This window comes from Cryptosporidium andersoni, assembly GCF_001865355.1.
Source record: "Cryptosporidium andersoni isolate 30847 chromosome Unknown contig_75, whole genome shotgun sequence".
NCBI classification, from domain to species: domain Eukaryota; phylum Apicomplexa; class Conoidasida; order Eucoccidiorida; family Cryptosporidiidae; genus Cryptosporidium; species Cryptosporidium andersoni.
The window spans coordinates 1-19,410 of record NW_027122876.1 but is presented as its reverse complement, the minus strand read 5'-3'; the positions used below and the strand labels follow the sequence as shown (position 1 = coordinate 19,410).

General features: G+C 25.6%; 10 protein-coding genes across 10 annotated transcripts; 5 read left to right on the top strand and 5 right to left on the bottom strand.

Annotated features, from left to right (window-relative positions):
• Positions 1-148: 148 nt before the first annotated feature.
• cand_003960 (uncharacterized protein) lies at positions 149-1,641 on the bottom strand (the record flags this gene model as incomplete). The annotated part of the gene is made up of 4 exons (XM_067210640.1): positions 149-904; positions 981-1,272; positions 1,383-1,552; positions 1,609-1,641. 4 exons carry the CDS (start codon positions 1,639-1,641, stop codon positions 149-151), a joined length of 1,251 nt encoding a protein of 416 aa, XP_067067400.1.
• Positions 1,642-1,866: 225 nt separating this feature from the next.
• Positions 1,867-10,065, bottom strand: cand_003950 (uncharacterized protein; the record flags this gene model as incomplete). The annotated part of the gene is made up of 1 exon (XM_067210639.1): positions 1,867-10,065. One exon carries the CDS (start codon positions 10,063-10,065, stop codon positions 1,867-1,869), a length of 8,199 nt encoding a protein of 2,732 aa, XP_067067399.1.
• A 500-nt stretch (positions 10,066-10,565) lies between these two features.
• cand_003940 (uncharacterized protein) lies at positions 10,566-11,078 on the top strand (the record flags this gene model as incomplete). Its single annotated transcript, XM_067210638.1, has 4 exons — positions 10,566-10,668; positions 10,756-10,794; positions 10,858-10,945; positions 11,006-11,078. 4 exons carry the CDS (start codon positions 10,566-10,568, stop codon positions 11,076-11,078), a joined length of 303 nt encoding a protein of 100 aa, XP_067067398.1.
• A 365-nt stretch (positions 11,079-11,443) lies between these two features.
• Positions 11,444-11,935, top strand: cand_003930 (vacuolar ATP synthase subunit C; the record flags this gene model as incomplete). Its single annotated transcript, XM_067210637.1, has 1 exon — positions 11,444-11,935. One exon carries the CDS (start codon positions 11,444-11,446, stop codon positions 11,933-11,935), a length of 492 nt encoding a protein of 163 aa, XP_067067397.1.
• Positions 11,936-12,068: 133 nt separating this feature from the next.
• Positions 12,069-12,328, bottom strand: cand_003920 (nucleolar RNA-binding protein NOP10; the record flags this gene model as incomplete). The annotated part of the gene is made up of 2 exons (XM_067210636.1): positions 12,069-12,209; positions 12,275-12,328. The coding sequence occupies 2 exons, from the start codon at positions 12,326-12,328 to the stop codon at positions 12,069-12,071; spliced, it is 195 nt and encodes a 64-aa protein (XP_067067396.1).
• Positions 12,329-12,507: 179 nt separating this feature from the next.
• Positions 12,508-13,005, top strand: cand_003910 (vacuolar ATP synthase C subunit; the record flags this gene model as incomplete). The annotated part of the gene is made up of 1 exon (XM_067210635.1): positions 12,508-13,005. The coding sequence occupies one exon, from the start codon at positions 12,508-12,510 to the stop codon at positions 13,003-13,005; it is 498 nt and encodes a 165-aa protein (XP_067067395.1).
• Positions 13,006-13,186: 181 nt separating this feature from the next.
• cand_003900 (uncharacterized protein) lies at positions 13,187-14,782 on the bottom strand (the record flags this gene model as incomplete). Its single annotated transcript, XM_067210634.1, has 1 exon — positions 13,187-14,782. One exon carries the CDS (start codon positions 14,780-14,782, stop codon positions 13,187-13,189), a length of 1,596 nt encoding a protein of 531 aa, XP_067067394.1.
• A 254-nt stretch (positions 14,783-15,036) lies between these two features.
• On the bottom strand, positions 15,037-16,347 carry cand_003890 (uncharacterized protein; the record flags this gene model as incomplete). The annotated part of the gene is made up of 1 exon (XM_067210633.1): positions 15,037-16,347. One exon carries the CDS (start codon positions 16,345-16,347, stop codon positions 15,037-15,039), a length of 1,311 nt encoding a protein of 436 aa, XP_067067393.1.
• A 483-nt stretch (positions 16,348-16,830) lies between these two features.
• cand_003880 (uncharacterized protein) lies at positions 16,831-17,470 on the top strand (the record flags this gene model as incomplete). The annotated part of the gene is made up of 4 exons (XM_067210632.1): positions 16,831-16,917; positions 16,981-17,106; positions 17,167-17,286; positions 17,345-17,470. The coding sequence occupies 4 exons, from the start codon at positions 16,831-16,833 to the stop codon at positions 17,468-17,470; spliced, it is 459 nt and encodes a 152-aa protein (XP_067067392.1).
• Positions 17,471-17,589: 119 nt separating this feature from the next.
• Positions 17,590-18,907, top strand: cand_003870 (uncharacterized protein; the record flags this gene model as incomplete). Its single annotated transcript, XM_067210631.1, has 5 exons — positions 17,590-17,939; positions 18,063-18,192; positions 18,254-18,460; positions 18,552-18,734; positions 18,803-18,907. The coding sequence occupies 5 exons, from the start codon at positions 17,590-17,592 to the stop codon at positions 18,905-18,907; spliced, it is 975 nt and encodes a 324-aa protein (XP_067067391.1).
• Positions 18,908-19,410: the final 503 nt, after the last annotated feature.

Here is a 19,410-nt window from a genome sequence, read left to right as displayed (position 1 = left end):
GATAGTATGAAATATAATAGTATAAAAGAATAAACTTAAAATAACAGAATTTAGTGATCTATTGTATAATAAATGGCTGATTTTATGGAGTTAACAATTAAAATAAAGTATAAATAATATTTAATATAATTTCGTACTTGAAGTTTAACTAACAGATATACCATAGTTGAATTTTAGTATTACAGTTGATATTTGTACTTGTTTCCTCCAGATTATCTATACTATTTAGTCTTTCACCAGATAAAGTACAAATAAGTTTTTTATGTTTTACAAGAACAAATGGTACTGAAGTAGTGTCAATTTGTTGCTTAATAAGTAATTTAATATTTGGATATTTTTGGATATTTCTTACTTTGTGATTAAGTTGGAAATTATTTGTAATTAAAGTATCTTTATAGTTTTGATTTTGATTTATATTTAAACTTGAATATATCTCAATATTATTGATCTCTATATTATATAACGATAAGAAACCTTGAGAATCACCAGCTATAATATTAATTGAATTTCCAATATCTAAATTCATATCAAACCCATAACGTTGACTAGTGCTTGATGGGCGTTCCAAATAATGTAGAACTTTATTTGGATTACGAACATCCCAAATTCTAAGATATTTATCATTACGATGGCTTGATAAAATATAAAAATCCACGTTATTATGTGTTTTAATCCATTCTAGTTTAGTTATACCACCCATTTTTTTAAAATGTTGATTATTATTATCAAGTAATTGTATATTGCTAGAGTCATCATTTAAATCATGAAGCCAAATAGAACTTGAGAAAGTGCCACTTGCAATAACAGAATTTGACCCAATACCTGTAGTTTTCATTGTTACAGCTGATACAAGTCCTTTTTGTTTCAACTTAGCCTTATCAGATCTTTTAGATAAACAGAATCTCTATATAAATAATAATAAAATTTACATAAAACTTTTAAAATAACTTGTAATCCAATATCTCCATGATTAAACTTACATAATATATATCTTTATTTATATTATAGCAGTATATAACATTCTTACCACCACAATACATATTTGATGAGTTAATACTGCTTGTGATCCAGTCTATACAATAAATGACATCTAGATCATTATTTTGATTTCTTAAACTAATATTAAACTTCTGGATTCCTTGAAAATTAAAAGTAGTAACTGGATAATCTCTTCTACTTAAGGCTATCATTCCATCTGGATTCTTCCCTAAATAGGATGTTTCATCAATATCATGACAGTATCTCTCTGTTGTTAGGCTAATAATATTACTACTAATATAACAAAACAGTAAAAATTATAATTATAAGATATAAAGTGAAAGTTTAAGTATATAGTTTATATATCTTTATAATAATTTAACTTTTCAAAGTAGGTTACTTACCCTAAAATATTTGTGCAAAAAGGTACAAGATTATTTGGGATATTATTTAAATAAGTCTCATTAAGTTGACCTTCGAAGAGTGGCAAATTATAATAGTATAAACTGTTATTAGATGCTACAACAATAGTTGTTCCTAATGTATTCCATGCAATTCCATTTGGACTGCTATTCTGGATATAAGAAAAGATTCACATTAAATTTAATATATCATTAGATACAATATTACCTCTATTACGCCTTTAGTAAGATATTTCAGCATTAGTCTATGAAAGTCTAGAATTTTGATAAAAATATAAAAAGTTTAATATTATACATCACGCTTAGAGACAGTAACAGCGGGTTATGTGATTAATCATTAAGAACTTTTAGTAAAAATATGAAAAAATATTTTCATAAAAAAAATCGAAACTATTTAGGATATATAAGCTTTCATCAATTAAAAATAAATTTCAACCACACCTCTACTTTAGATAAAAATTGTATGTTAATTTCTAGGTCCAAATAATAGGCGAAATTTTAGATCTTCCAAGTGGGGTTTTGTGATACCAGATGTTGAATGCTTAAAATTAGTATTTCTATTATTATTCCTTCTTAAAGATTTAAATTGTTTGGGTAAAAGTGAATGTCTCAGTTGTTTGAAAGTATATGATATAACTGGACGAGTAGCTTGTCTCCTCAAATGAGACATATATTTATCCACCATTTGTTTGAAAGATCGAGCTTTCCCACGCTGTGTAAATGATCCAAGTTCTAAAAGAACTTCATTTAGTGTTACTGCTCCACGATAAGTAATTTCTACAAGAATTGAAGATATTCTCATATAATGAAAGTATAATATATTTTTTGGGAGAGACTGACCACTATTACTGAAAGTAATATCAACTGCATTATTTAATACAAAAGAATTATTAGGTTCAACTGAACAGAAAGGTGTGATGTTATTAATATGATTATTAATTGTTAACTCAGGAATGTTTGCTGTATTAGATGATGATGATAAAGGAGTTGTTTCACCACTATTGGGTACAATATTTGAAGCAATCGTTTCAGAAGACTTTAAGTCGCGTATATATATAAGTGAATCATATAACTTATCAATTTTATTTGAAGGGAAGAAAAAATCATAATACGCTACGACTAGATTCTGAGTAATATTAACTTTAATAGGATTTACTTTAGCAATAATACTTTCCATTATATTAATATTTGTAGCACCCCATAGAGTTATTTTCCTTGCACATGCTCTTATTGATAATAGATAACTTTGACCAAAAGAGGTATGACCTTCAATATTTAGTGGAGTAACAACAGAAACGAAAGTCATTGGGTGTTCACCTGTATCTTTCATTGAATATTCATTTGCTTTATTTATATTATCAATGAGATCTACTTTATTAGTGCCTAATGTATTTGATGTTTTGATATCCCTGGAAGTTGGATCATTCTTATATTCTGAGAAAAAGTCTTTGTTTGCTTCTAGTAAAAAAGATGAAATATCAAATTCTATAACTGCTGAATTTGATGGTGAAGAATTTGAAGCAATTACAGCATTTAATTCAGTAGCTGTCAATTTAGAAAAAACTATGCCTTTACTATTAAGTAATTCAGCTTTAAATTCTCCAATCCCAAATTCTAAACGTATTTGATTTGGCACTTTAAAATTTGAGTATTCACTATAGATATTATTATTTAATACATCAGTTAAAATAGAGCTTGTATCAACATCCTTGTAATTATTATTCAATAATCCCCCACAAACTGTACAATCCTCACTTTTTGTAGTATTTTCTTGTGTATTTAAATTGTTAATGTTGCTATTTACACCATTAACACTCAAATTATCAATTATTGAATAATATAAAGGGTTCTTAAATATAAATGTATCAATTTCTTCTCTTAATACACTTTCAAGATTTTTTGAATTTATACTAGAAATACGAGATTGCAAACTTGATAAATTGTTTAATTCAAATAAGTTTTCATCTATAGCATATGAATTTGAACATATTCTTGATAAAATGACTTCAATCTTATCTTTTCTTGACATACTTGAGTTAGATAAAATAGATGCAAGCAATGGAAAACATTTGTAATAAACTGTATATATTGTTAAAAGACTTCGCAAAGATATTTTAGTACTTAGTTTTCTTCTAAAATTTGGTAATAGATCCAAATTATATGGTGTTGTGTTTAATTGATGGTCTAAATATGGATTAAGGTTGCTCATTTTTGAAATTGACTTAATATCCTTGACCTTCTTATATTCACCGAAATTTGTGATACTAGATAATATTTCACTAATTGTTAGTAAAATAGAGGAATCACCAAAAAATTGCAAGTTTTCCATATAACACCGAATAGTAGTGGTACCTGCAAGTGGATAATAAAGTTTAGTACTCATGTAAACTGGTGCTGATTCAGCAAAGTGAATTATTGAATTAAAATTATTTGTGTCATTTATTTTTCCATATTTACTTGGTGGTGATATCCATTGTAGATGGTTGAAGCCAGGAGTTAATGTGTAAAGACTAATTGGCCATAATTTTCCAGTTAATTTTATAGATATGCTGTTTGTATCTAAACTTTCACTTTCTGTTTTACATTCCAAATTTATTGAAGGAATGGTACATAAAACTTGATATATTACAAATGTATCATGTGAATATATAGATGATGATTTGTCATAGGAAGATATAATATCAAGACATTTTGCAGAGTTGTCTAATATATCAAATGAATTAACAAGATCACACGATAGAATGAATGAAAATGGTACACTTATAATATTTAAACTTGAAATATTCCTTAATTTGTATATAATTCTATCTATTTTTTCATAAGTCCTAATATTGCAAAATCTCTTCTTATCAGCTTCTATCACCCAACCAATTACATTATCTAATGAAAGTTTCATAAGATTTAAAGAAAGTAAATCAATTTTAGAAGATGTAATTAGCATTTTGTTATAATTATCAATACAATCAGCACAAATACTCTCTTCATTATCATAAATTTGAATAATATTACTGTTTAATTGATTAAGTTCTTCTATATCATATATTGCAATCGTATTTAGCCATGGATTTGCAAAAATTATATCTTCTACTATACTCAACAATGATCTATTAATTTCATTGGGTTTAGCTGGATTCGGGAAAACTGAAGTGTTGGATAATCTAGTAGAAAACTGGTTGTTTTGAATAGTAGGTAAGCTATAAAAGTTTATTCTTACATCATCTAATTGAATTAGAATCTTCCATTGTTTTATTTGGTATAAAAAGTCAGCTCTTGGAGAAGTTTCTTTTCCCATTGATGATTTTGTTGCTAAATCAAGTACTAGAGAAACAAATTCACTCATAAAGTATAAGTATAAAATATTGCTATTACAAATAGGTATTCTGGAGGAACAAATTGAAATAGCCAATTTGCAGTATTGCTGGCTCTCAATCAGTATATTAGAAACACGTAGTAATATTGTAATATTTATAATAGAATCCCATTTAGAAGTCCTATTCAGATCTCCACACTCTCCCTTAATCCCATACATCATATCTTCTATAAATGGATGAATCTTACTAGTCCTATTCAATGTATTGATAGTTTTTGTATCTTTACTTGATAATTTGTATGGATTTGCATCAGCAGCTAAAAGTAATTCTTTAATTTCAATTGATTTATGATCTGTGTATTTTGTATTTGTTGAATTTCCTTCTTTATTTGTAGTTTCAATATCTTGAGTACTATATATCCAGTTAAAGTTTATACGATTTATAATTAAACAAAATATTCCTAATCTTGTATAAGCGTTATTAACTGAAAATTTAATATACAAATTCTTTATAGAAGATAATGAGAAATCCCAAAATAATGTTCTATCATATGAATCTGTATCTTTAACAGGTCTTAAATTAATTGGAGTGTTTACATTATTAATATAATATAACTTGCTACATTTAATACAAGAGGATATTCTATCTTTTTGTTGGGAACAATTTAAAAACATATCAATTATTCCAAATAATTTATAAAATCCCTCATTATCAAAATTGAAAAGTAGTGGAGCATTATGTTTGTACCATTCTCTTCTAATATTAATCCTGATATTCTCATCTGGAAATTGCTTTGCATAACCAAAATTTTGTATGTTTTCATAGTTACAGTCACAAATGTCACCATTATTGTATAATAATTCTGGAATCCTATAATCATATAGCAAACATGGGTAATCAATACTATATATGTTGATATTAAATTCAAGTTTATCCCTGTTAGTAATACTTCCAATCACTGATAACCCTGAAATATCCATTAAAATATTTTTATTCATATGTTTATATTCCACAGTTAATGAATTATACAAGTTAGAGACTATAGATATAAATACTCCTTCAACAAATTGCAAATTAAATTCAATAAGTTCATTATTATTAAAATCATTCAAAACTTCACTTTTATATTTTGAAACTTGTATTTTCTCATTTATATTTCTAATTGAACTATATTTAAAGGAACATCTCAAGTCTGGTATAGTTAAACAAATAGCAGGTTCCATTCTCTTTATATAATATAAATCAGAATTCGGTAAAATAATTAACGATGCACAATCACATAAACTTAAGTGAACTTTTGTCTCTACAGTTACACTATTACTGGTACATCCATCATTGCATGCAGAATTACTAAACCCTTTAGTATACTGGGAATTTTTATTTTGACGAGAAATTAAATATGGAACCTTATAATCACTATCAGTAATAAATATTAATCTTGATAAGTAACTAGCCAATATACTAGTTGGATTAGTAGAAGATAATGTCAGATTTATCCTAGACTTGCAAAGTATAGAAATATTAAGTCGCTTAAAACAGTTTCTTTGAACTATTAAATCATTTTCTACTGTATATTCAGATCCAATTGATTTTATTTTCTTATCACCAAATGACTTTGAGTTAAAGTTGCAATATCTATTATATTTTGACTTCTTAGATTCCAAAGGTGAACATGAACAAAACTTCGTACTTTTAATATCTACTACTAAGTGGTGTGGAATTTGAATAGAAAGTAAGCAAGTACTCATACTGTTACTTCTATGAAATACCATAGGCTTATATACTTGAATACCAAGATCTAGTATTTGAGATTGAATATATACTGGTACTTTTTGTTTTAACTTTACAAATTCCTTATTTGATTTGTTTATAAGAGCATGTATAAGATCAAAACATTCAACCTGATTACATTTCGAAGTTTTATCAGTAGGATGTACATTTATTTTGATTTTTAATTGGTTTGAACTTATCTTTAAAATTGGGCAGTAAATAAATGACATAATATCATCTTTTTGGATATTATTGTAATTGTTTGATTCCCCAAGTTTGTATACAATTTTATCTTTGAATATACCAAAATTATATTTTTGAATATTCAAATCATCCCAAGAATAGTAATTACAAGATTTTAAATTTTGTAAGGTTTTATATTGGTAGTCTTGATTGGGAGGAATATCTAAACTTATATCCCTTATTGGGCATATAAATAAAATCAATTTGAAATTTGTAATATTAATTTCAAAGAAGCTAACACAAGAGTATAAAGGAGAGAATTCTTTACGATTTGAAAGAATCCTGTAAAGTCTTAAAAGTGGTGCCGGATAAAAGAGTTGATTATAAAGGACATTTAAACGATGAAAAATTTGGAAATTCATCTTAGGCCATTTCTCAATATCAATCAGGTTTATAATTGGGTTTAAATTAGTATCTTCAATTTCTATTAAGAACCTTTTAGGTTTAAAGTATATAACTCCACTTGAAATCCTATCAAATCTCTCTTTAAGATTATTACCATCACCAAAAATTGCTGCAAGAAAAATATCACCATTATCAGATAAATTTAATAAACGACGCAATTGACGTACTAAGCAAGCAGGTATATATGCAAATCTTCCTTTATAAGGTATATCTAACCTTAGGTGAATTTTTGAAGCCTCTGCAATCGGTAGACAAAAATTGATATATTGATATTTAAGTCTTGAATTTTGTATATTTATGTCAAAATTCCCAAATTCATTACCTCTTTTAAAGCTCAAGTAGTTTGCATTAAAAGTTAGTTCAGGGCAAATACGAATTGTAATATTCTCCATTAGAAATATCCAAGTTGTCCTTTTACCAGAAGAAGGAGCTAAATTAAGATTTAATTTCCAATTTACTATCTTATTTAGTGCAATTTGATCACTTGTTTTGTTTATAAAAAGACTTTCCAGTGTTTCAAGAAGATCTTGTTTAGAAACTTTATTTTGAAAAAGTGGTATTTCCGGATAAATTTTATTATAATAATAAGTAAGAAGAACTGTACTTTGTTTATAAGCTACATAATCAATTGAAAAGCATAAAGTAATATGCATCAGGAATGGTAATAATAAAGGTGATAGTTCACCAGTAGTTTCAACTACTTTGAACCCTATAGTATGTGTATTCCATGGATAATTTATTGTCATTGACTTCATTTTTATAACTGAATAATTATAAATATCACTTATTTCTGTTTTCTCTTCAAATTGAAATTTCTTTTCAATTCCTAAATTCATAATCCTTGACTCAAAACCACCATATTGCCAGATATTCAATTGTTTTAAAGTGAGTAATTTAAAACTCAAACTCTCTGCATCACGAAAAGTTTTAGCAGAATAATATAATATATTTTTTACATTAATTGAAATACATCGAGTAAATGATGAGTTATTTATTTGAAGGCTCCTTCCATATGCAATAATATATTTAAATGAATCTTTAGATTCTACTTCTGCATTATCTTTTTCATTATCATCAAACTTATTAATTAAATCTTCATCCCAACAAGTTGTAATAGCTGGTCCAAATAATTCTTCATAACATTGCTTACACTTTTTATTTTTTGGAATTAACTCATTTAATGATAATATGTCGATAGTCTGAATAGCAATCTGGGCAATTTCTAGATGAAATGTAACACTGCTATTCTTCCTTATATTTTCTAAATCTTCTGGAGAATTTACTGGAAATTCTCTAGTTGCCATGGAATTTATTAAACTTGATTTTCCCGAATCTAATTCCATCTTCAAATATTTTCTCTCATTCAAATTATAATCTTCATTACTAAAACTTAAATCATTAGTTTTTAAGTTAATTTCTTGTTTGCTTAATATTGATAAGTACTTTCTGAATCTTACAAACAATAGAAACAAATTCAAACTCTGATAAAAGCCATTTTCCCTCCATATACCCCATAACTTTTCGACAGTATTATATATTGAACAGCAATATGGATACCTATTAATATCTATAACAGATGATAAATTCTTAGCATATAATATACGAAAGAAATGAATCTTGTAATCTTGCAATGTTTTGTCATCTTCTACCAAATATTCTTTAATATTTTCTAAAATTACAGACTCATTGCAAATATATCTTGCTATAAGTGAATTTGCTATAATAGTGTTACAATGAGTCTGTAGTTTACAATATTGGGATTTACGTCTATTATTCTCTAATTTAACCACTAGTTCTAGTTTATCCAAAAGTAACTCACTTCCACAGCTAGTTCTCGACATATCACACATAATAATTTTCTGTTTATTTACTCTATATTGCAAGATTAAGGATGTTTCTGTATTCGTATCTAAAATATCATCATTTGTCTTATTATTTAAATTTCTTACATCAAATTTAATGTTACTTGATAAATTACTCTCACATATGTAGTTCTGAATCTTTACAAGCTCACAAAGGATGTCCAATACTAAACAAATTTGAGATTCCTCAGATTGAAAATTAGCAAAAGTCATTGTACAAACATGAATATCTGATCCTGACATAGAATGCATAAATTTAAACAAAAATTCTGATTTCAAAGGTATTTTAATTATTGGTGGGAATAAATTGCCTTTAGGTTTATCCTTGTTAGATTGTATTAAAAAGTAATTTACAAGAGTAGAATTGGAGTTTATTGAACATCTATTATATGTTGAAGTCTCTAATATTGGATCTATATTTATAGTTACATTCAAAGTATTTAAATTTACAATTATCCCCCCTAAATATGCTTTTGGGTATACATTAATCACATTTATATTACTCTTTATTGAAATCCCAAAATTAATATCCTTTTTACAAATTTCACATCTCCCCTCTTTAAAGTTATTAATATTATTACATATACATTCAGAAAAGTAATGACATGTATTCATATTTTGTATTTTAATATTAATAACTCTTGAAACCACTTGTACCATGGCAATAAGAGATAATCTACGAAGTGTACCACCACTAGAAATAGTAACTGTTTCATCAGTTAAATTCAAAGGAGATACAGGCTTATATGTAGAAAGAAATTGTCCTGTTTCATCATATGATTCTGTTTTTAAAGTTTTCAATTCAAATTCTGTTTCAGATGTGTGGGAACTCATTATATTGATTGAAATAGAGTTCTTGGGTTTTGAAATTACTGAGTAAATTATGCAATCTATATCTCTTAGAAATATCAATAGACGCCATGATATTATCTTAAAAGTTATTTGGGATATATTAATTTCCAATCTACTTACTTTTAGTCCATGAAGGAGGTTATGATGAATAATTAAGTTGAAATTACATAAGTGCAAAGGACTTCCAATACTACATGAGAATGATATACCTAAAGATTGCATTACTCTTCTTATATAATTAAATATAAAGAATATAGATATTACAAAAATTGTAGTTAAAGTTAAAAAAAAATTTGATACAAACATTCCTGAAGTTATAAGTATATTATCAATGTCTTCAAATTTATTTTAAACCCTTAATATTAACTTTATCAAGATAAATAGCCAAATTTGATAATTTAGTTCATTCTCATAGTTCTATATTCAAAATATTTGGATTCTAAAGTATAATAGAAATCCCAATACAGCTCAAAGTTTATTCTAATAGTCTGATTATATTAATTACTTAAAAATCGAAATGAACCTATTTTTCACAATCCATTCAGATTAAAATATTTAATCTAATTATTCTTTCTCACACTCTGCAATGCCTTTAGTAAAACTTAACTAACAAATAAACCCATAGATTCTATCCTCTAAAAGAAAAAACTAAACCAAAATGAACGCGCCAGCGCTAATTTAGAGTATTATTTCGAAATTGTCACCTCTTACTATAATTAAAAATGGGTTTGGGACAAAAAAAATCGAAGTCAAGGGGGAAAGCAAAAAATAGAGCTATCAGAAAGGTTGTAAAAACTAAAAGAAGGACAAAAGATTTTGATATAGGTTAGTTTAGTTAAAATTTAGGGATTTTTTATATTATTGGAAGTATAAATTTTGAAAATTCCATAGTGAAATCAGATTTTATAAAAGGAGTGGACCTACTAATAGATACCGATTTACCAGGAAAAGGTATGTTGTATTTCACTTAGTCCTTAAATAATGGTTTTAAATTTCATCTGTACTTTTTTACAGGACAATACTACTGTATTAGCTGTGCTCGTTACTTTATTGACAATAATTCATTAGAAAATCATAAAAAAACAAAAAGTCACAAAAGAAGGTAAGTATTGAATTATATTAATAGTTATTATTTAATACTTCTTGTTATATAATTTTGTAGTTTGAAGAGAGTAATTACTGAAGATCCATGGAATGAAGATAACTCTTTATATGCTGCAGAGATGACAAAGTAGAGTAGTAAAGATAATACTTAAGTTCCCAATTTACTTTCTACAATCACCAAAATAAACAGGTTATTGAATATAAATGATCTAAGAAATATACGGTATCAATAATTAAGATAATTGCAATTCATAAATTTACTAATATGTATAATTTTGTGTATATACTACTTTTATAATCCTCAAAGGTATAGATATTTCAAAAAACAATAAATAAGTTCACTTAACCCCCTCTATATCTCTTTTTCTCCTATAGAGAATCTTGAATTCTAAATATATAATGTAACAGAAATTAGTGTCTCTAGGCGCTTTACACGCTCTTAATAACTTGGACATTATTTAAACTTATTTTTAGTAAAAACTAACTTCAGGTTAAAATGGCCCCTATATGTTCACCAACTAGTACCCTATTTGGTCTATTAGGTACTACCATAGCTACTTCATTCTCTAATTTAGGAGCTGCATATGGAACTGCTAAGGCAGGTTTAGCAATAGCATCATGTGGTGTGATGAGACCAGATTTAGTGATGAGATCAATTATTCCAGCAATTATGGCAGGTATTTTGGGTGTATATGGTTTAATTGTAGGTATTATTATCTCTGCCCGTATTACTCAACCATATTCTTCTTATCAAGGATTCTGCCACTTGGCTGCAGGGATAATTGCAGGTTGTAGTTGTGTAGCCAGTGGTTTTGCAATTGGTTTAGCTGGAGAAGCTGGTATTAGAGGTATTGCTCAACAAAGTAAACTCTTTGTTGCTACAATTCTTATACTTATCTTTGCGGAGGCTTTGGCTATATATGGATTAATTGTAGCTTTAGTTTTAGCTACAAGTAGTGGAGGCGAGGATTTATGTATAACATACTAATAAGAATTTAAAATAATTTTATAGCTTAATATCTATTTTTAATTCTTAGACCTATCCTAGATTAGTTTTTTTTCTTTTCTCTTCTATTCTTTAATTCCTAATATTACTTATAATATCATCAAATACCTCATCTTCATATTTGCTTTGCTACTTTTTGAGTTGGTAATAAACCAAAACGCTTTTTACATGTTATCCTCTGTGCTGAATAAATATCATCTGGAGAAAATCTTGCAGGATGTGCGGATAGTGTAGGAGTTCCATCAGGAGCTATAGTCTGTAAAATGTGTTATGTATTATAAGTTTTCAAAAGTTTGATAAATTTAAGATTAATAAACATACCTCCAAAGTATATACACGTTCATTCTTTTCATTTAGATAGTATCGTAGAAACATCTTCTTGGTTTTTTTTTAAATGAAATTTGGAGACTCCCCAAGGTAATTCCGAGATTTAAAATTATTTACCCGCCATTTATTATAGCGCCAATTGACTATCCTTCATACCCCTAAGAGACAAAACAAGCTAGATTATTTTCTTTTTATTTATTTAGTGGAATTAGTTGATTAGGACAAAAATGATCACTTGTGATCCAAACAGTTTGTTTTTTGGCTTTATGGGTATAGCTGGCTGTGTTGTATTTGCTAACTTGGGTGCAGCATATGGCACAGCAAGGGCTGGAGTTGGTATTTCATCAATGGGTGTAATGAGACCTGAACTAATCATGAAATCTATTATCCCAGCTGTTATGGCAGGTATTTTAGGTATTTATGGCCTTATTGGAGCTCTAGTTATCTTTTTTGTAATGGGGGAACCAAATTTTTACTCTTCATATTTAGCTTATGCACAAATGAGTGCTGGATTAATAATAGGGTTAAGTTGTTTAGCTGCTGGTTTAGCTATTGGTATTGTAGGTGATGCAGGTGTTAGAGCAGCTGCTCAACAGCCTAGATTATTGACTGGTATGATCCTTATTTTAATTTTTGGAGAGGCTTTAGCTATTTATGGTCTAATTGTTGGATTGATATTGGGAACAACAAAGGTTCCAGGTCAGTTATGTGCCTCTTACACCTAAAATATTAGATTAGAAATTATTGATAATTTTTAAATATTAATATTTTTATCTTTAATATACTGATTTATCTCTGAAATAACTAAATTATTTCTACAATTTAACTAGGTCTAAAAATTAAATTACTAATTTTATGACTATATATTGTGTATTTCTATTAAAAAAACATAAATTAGAGTCTTTTCTACTCAAATTTAGTTGGAACATGTTTTAACCAACTTATTATAAATGATAAAACCTGTCCAGTCACACCTCGAGTTGTATAGAATATATGTGAATTTATACATATAGCTATACAATACATATCATGGACATTACTAACAGGTAGTAGTTTGTTTGGCCAAGATTCATAATATATATAAACATTGGATGCAATTTGAATCCCAGTTTCTGTTAAATTATTACATATATCAGATTTCATAATACAAGGAATTGGACAAGGTAAAGATATTTGTTCAATTGTTTGAGCAATTTTATTTTTGCAAAGTACACATTCACCAATATAAGTCCATAATCTACCATCATTACATTCTTGTACATTACAAATAAAGCGTCTTAAAGTTGGAATTGTACATGTAATTTGATTATTAGAAATACAAGAGAATACAAAAATATTGTAGGGTTCTAAAGAATTCATTCTCTTAGTAAATATATATACAGATTTCTCATTAGAAGCTTCATTAAATATTTGTTGATGATATTGATCTATAATTACGTCACATTTATCCTTTACACTTATATTCCATAAATCTAACTTTTTATGAAATGGAATTATAGCATTAGAAATTCCAAAATCTAATCTTGATAAGAAATCTTCTATTATATTATTTACATGATTATATTTTGGAGTTAAAGTCTTATCTATAAGCTTCCTCCGGAAATCCCTACATACTGCAGCTTTAAAACTAGGATCTAAACCTCGTAAATCACCAATATCACTTCTAGGTTGATTAACAACCTTTGAATATGTATTATTAAGATATTTTCTTAATATCCTCTTTTTTGCTATTATAGAAGCTGATATCCTTGGTTTATGAGATCTTACAAGTTCTTCTACTTCTTCATCAATATCTATTTCTGGAAGTGGAGCTCTTCCCATAACTCCACTAGGAATAGTTACCTTATTTGCAATTAAATTCTTATTACGTATAAATTTAGCTGGTTTTATATTAATTGGAATTTTATCTTTTAGATCCGAAATGTCATCATCTCCAATTCTAATAGGAATCCTAACTCCATTAATAAAAATTTCTATATAGTGATATCCAATAGATAATAAAGGTATTATAAATTCGATTATATTATCTGAAATAGAAGCTTTACATATATGTGGACCTATCTTTATGCCAACTATTGAGTCTGAAGGTAATTTTTTTTGTAAAGATATATAACATATATCAGATTTATCTTTTATAAAAGTAGATGTATAAGAATCTATATGAATATATTCAATATCATTATTTGATATTTCATTTATTTTAGGATTTTCCTTTTGATTATTTCCAATCCATATAAGATTTACTTCTTTCTCATAATGTCTGTCTTCAATATCTTTCAAATTTAAATCTTTCGAAATTGGTTCTTTATCTAATAAATAATTATTCTTTATAGGTTTGTCATCAATTATATTATCATTTTTAATATATTCTATATAATTTTTTTTAAATAAATCACTTCTAAAAACTTGATAATCTTCAAAAAGTGGTTCTGTCTGTTTGTCAAGTATACTTTTTACTTGAGAAATTATTCTACAACAACGTTTTGCTAATTCACCAGACATTATTGTATAGTTAAAATATTTATAGTAATATATATTTAAGTTTAAGTTTTATATTTTTTATATATTTATATTTAGATTTTTTTTTTTCTCTTTTTTTCTTTCTTAAATTAACTTGCACCCTTTATAATTTCATAATGCATCACACAATAACCCGCTATAATTTCTTAGATACCAGTACCTATTAATAGATTCACACTAATTCTCTAATATGTTTACTTTTTTCTATATCAATAATCTAAATATTAAAATATTACTCAAAATAATTCTGCATTTTCTAAATCTTTTAATAATAAATTATCAAGTTCTGTCTGTTTACCTTGTACAATACATTCTTGAATAACTTCTTTAGGTAATGGACTAAAGTTACAATATTCTAACACATTACAATATTTACATTTCCACATCTCTGAATTTAACACTGGTTCCGAATCTCTTAATCCTAACCACCATCCTAAAAGATAGTCAACTTCAGTCATTATTGTTAATTCTTCACAAGTATGCCACTTTGTAGCAAATGTACAACCCTCACAATCATATTCAACCTTCATATTATTATGTATAGGTGGCATTATAGCTAATAAATTCATTAATTTAAACCCAATATGTAATAGATTTTGAAAATTAGATAAAATCTCAGATATTAATATAGTACTTTTATCCTGATCATCTTCAATTATATTTTTATTCTGACTATCTTCATATTTATTTTCCTTATTTCTAGACATCTCTAATTTATTTATCTCATTAAATTGTATCATATAATCTACCTTATTAAATTCAAATAATTTATATAAAAATTTGCAACCTTCACAACATTCATTTAAATTATAAGATTCACTAAAATTTATATCACAATTATGTTTACTTTTCCACTCTAAACCAGCTAATCTCATACGATTCAACAATAATTTATATAATCCTAATTGGAATACTGTTGTCTTTTGTTGAGGTATACTAGGAGTTGAAGGCTTTCTACGTGTCTTAGTATCTGTAATTAAAACCTCATAATTTTGAATTATTTTACTATTATAATTATTAAAATTTAAAGAATCTAACATTTTAAGATTATTCCTATGTATTAATTTTAATGAGTCAATAATACCACGCAACATAATATCCTTATAAAATCCAATTATTGGTAATTCTCTTACATATCCACGTTCATATAAAGCTTCTAACAAATTAGCTATACTTAATAATTCTAATCCAAGTTTTTCAGTACTTGTTTCAACAATAACATCAATAATATCATGATCTTGTAACTCTAATATTTCATGATGCCTCACGCCTTCATCAATAGCTTTACTTGATGCTATGACATCATATTCTAATGATAATTCCAAACTTTTCTCACACCAAATTTGTCTCGAAAGTGTAGTTACTCCAATTTGTGACTTATCTCTGTATTTTTGTATAGGTGCCATGAAATTCCTTGATTCATATTGAGTCCCATCTTCATATTCATCTAAATTTTCAATAGTTACATTGTCTTTTTCAGAAGTGCCAAAATTAATATTATATTCATTGTTTTTCCTTTTTTTTACTCTATATGAAGAAATCTGCATCCTCCCATATTCCTTAGAAATTAAAATTTATATTATTTCTTAAATATTATATTGATACAAAATTTTTGGCGCTATAATCTGATCTATTTTACCGCCAAAGTACCATTGTAATTATAGAATTAATTATTTGACTAAATATTAATTAAAAAAACAAAATATATCCTAAATATCTAAATACCTGAAATTAATTTAAATTAGTTAAGTTAAATTTTAGATTCATACTTGTTTGGTCAAATACTCATCTTAATATTTATATTACAAACATTCATTAAAAATAAAGATACTAGACACTTAAAAAGAAAAAAAAAATTCCTATATAATTATCATCTATTTTATATTTAACAGTAAATCTTACTTTTATTAAAATATAAATAAAAGATTACCAAACTTTATCTTGAAAATTGTTAAATTGTACTAATTTAAAGAGCGGTTCTATTAAAGTTATTTCCTTATATTGTTTCTCTTTTATATTAAATAATATTAATGGATACTTCTCTTTCAAATTCCGTCTATAAAATTGAATCTGAATTCAATAAATTTAAGAGAGAAGTGGAAAAGATGTTTAATGATGTAAGTTCTATTTTTTTTTTTTTAATTCTGTTAATATAAAGTATTATTATTGTTATATTCCAGATTGCTGTCAAATCTCTCAATATTCAAAAAAAAGCTTTTAATTGTTGTGCTTCATGTATAGAAGATAAAGAAAAGATTAAAGATTATTCAAATATATCAATAGAATCGATTCAAAGATGTATTCAAGTATGTCCAATTATGTATACATTATTTTAATAATACTATAAGATATCTTAATTTTTTTAGAATTGCCAAAAAATACCGGAATCACTTGAAAATAAGATTAATAATGAGATGGGGACATTAAATGAGAGTGTTAATGCATGCCAAAAATCTTGTTATCATCGTCTAGAGGATCTTCTTAAAGTCAGTTTTTTATCTGATAATATTAGAATAAATATCAACTGAATTAATATTTTTTTAGAATCAAAAAAAACAACTAGATACTGAAAAAGAGGTTGAACAATGCCTCACAAACTGTTTTAATAACCATTATCCTTTAATAACTGAAATTAAGAACCGCCTTTTCAGGCATATTGATGGAATATAACTTAGATATATTCTACTGAATAAACAAAATATTAATTAGGAATATTAGGCGCTAAGTATATAGCGTTAATCATTTTATTTTTTGATTTTAGATTAATTATTACATTTTTTAGATTCAAAATGGATGAATTCGTTTTGATAGGTAACTGTCTTTTAAGCAGTGAATTATTTAATATTTGTAATGGTGAATATATAACAAAGTTTCCATTTATAATCTCCATTGATATTAGACAATATGAATCTGATACAAGCTTATTAAAGAATTTTTTTATACCAGAATGTATTATAAATAGTAAAATCAGTCCAAATAGTTTTAAAGACTCCACACAAAATTTCCAGAAACTTCTTAAATCTCCAATATTATTAACTATATCAATGTTCACTTTTATTAAAAATAATGAAATTTGTAATCAAGTAAATATTCCACTATTATTTATGATGGTAAATAATTCTATGAATAAAAATACATGGTAAGTATAAAAAGAGTAATTAAACTCTTATTTATTTTTTATTAAATATGATATTTATTTACAAGTTCATTTTAATTCAATATATTATTTCTTTATTTTTATTACTATGAATATTAATATTAGTATACTATTAAAATATATACCAAAGAATAGTTCCAGAATTCAAATCCTTACTATAAAAGAAGTATCAGAAAGTATTCTTAGTTTACTTATTGGTACATTTTCAGTTGATGAATTTACCATTAATTCAATTGTATGTTTCTTTTTTTTCTTTTTTTTTTTTTCTTAATTAATTTAAATATTGAATATTATAGGATGAAATTGATTATCTTAAGATTATTGAAAAAAAATTAAAATTTGAACCAATAAACAATTTTGAATCAATCAGTCTATCTCAAAATGAAAGCTATAAAGAAAATTTTGAAAAGTGTATTCTGAAATTAAATACTTTGACATTTTCCTCAAATGCTTATACATCTATTAAATCCTTATTAAATGATGATGTAAATTGTTTAAAAATTGTAAGTTATACTCTTTTTTTTTTAATTTATTTTAATTAAAAGTTGATTAATTAAAAATATATTCATTTTTTTTTTTAAATAATTGATTTAGATTTTACAAATACCATCATTTGTTGAAATATATCCAGTATATATAAATAAACAGAAAGATTTAACATCAGCTTTAACAACAACAGCTTTTTATTTATATAAATTTGAAAATTCTAATTGGCTTGTATTCTGGTGTCCTGATCAATCAAGTAAATTTATAAAATTTTTTTATTCTTATCTACAAGTAAGTTTTATTAAATTATTATTTCCTCAATTATAAATTTTCTGTTTTATTTAATACCTTTTATTTAGGATGCCATAATAAAATTATTAAATATGTGTGAAATTACAATTAATTATTGTACAACTATAAAACTTAAGAATGATCTTTATAGTGAAATTAATAGCCAATCATAACTTCGTATTTAACATAAATTTGAATATTCTAGTAATATATCCAAATTGAACATGAAATATTATTCCTTATTTTATTATTTCCAACATAATTTAAAGAGAAAATTCATTTACAATATTATACTTCTTTAATTGGATATATTTTTATAAATATAAAGAATATTAAATATTGTAATGGATTTTATAATATATTGATAAAAGAATTTATAGATATTTTCAACAATTTAATTTTATCCATTAAATTTCATTAGATACATTTCTTTTTTTTGTAACAACTAGATTGATTATACTACTTAAGGAATATATAAATATACTATTTCCTAAATTTATTCATAATATTTTATCTTAAAAATTGTGAAATTACCAAGATATTACCAAAATAAATTATTACCAAATTATTTAAATATTTATAATTATTTAAGATAAAATATTATGAATAAATTTAGGAAATAGTATATTTATATATTCCTTAAGTAGTATAATCAATCTAGTTGTTACAAAAAAAA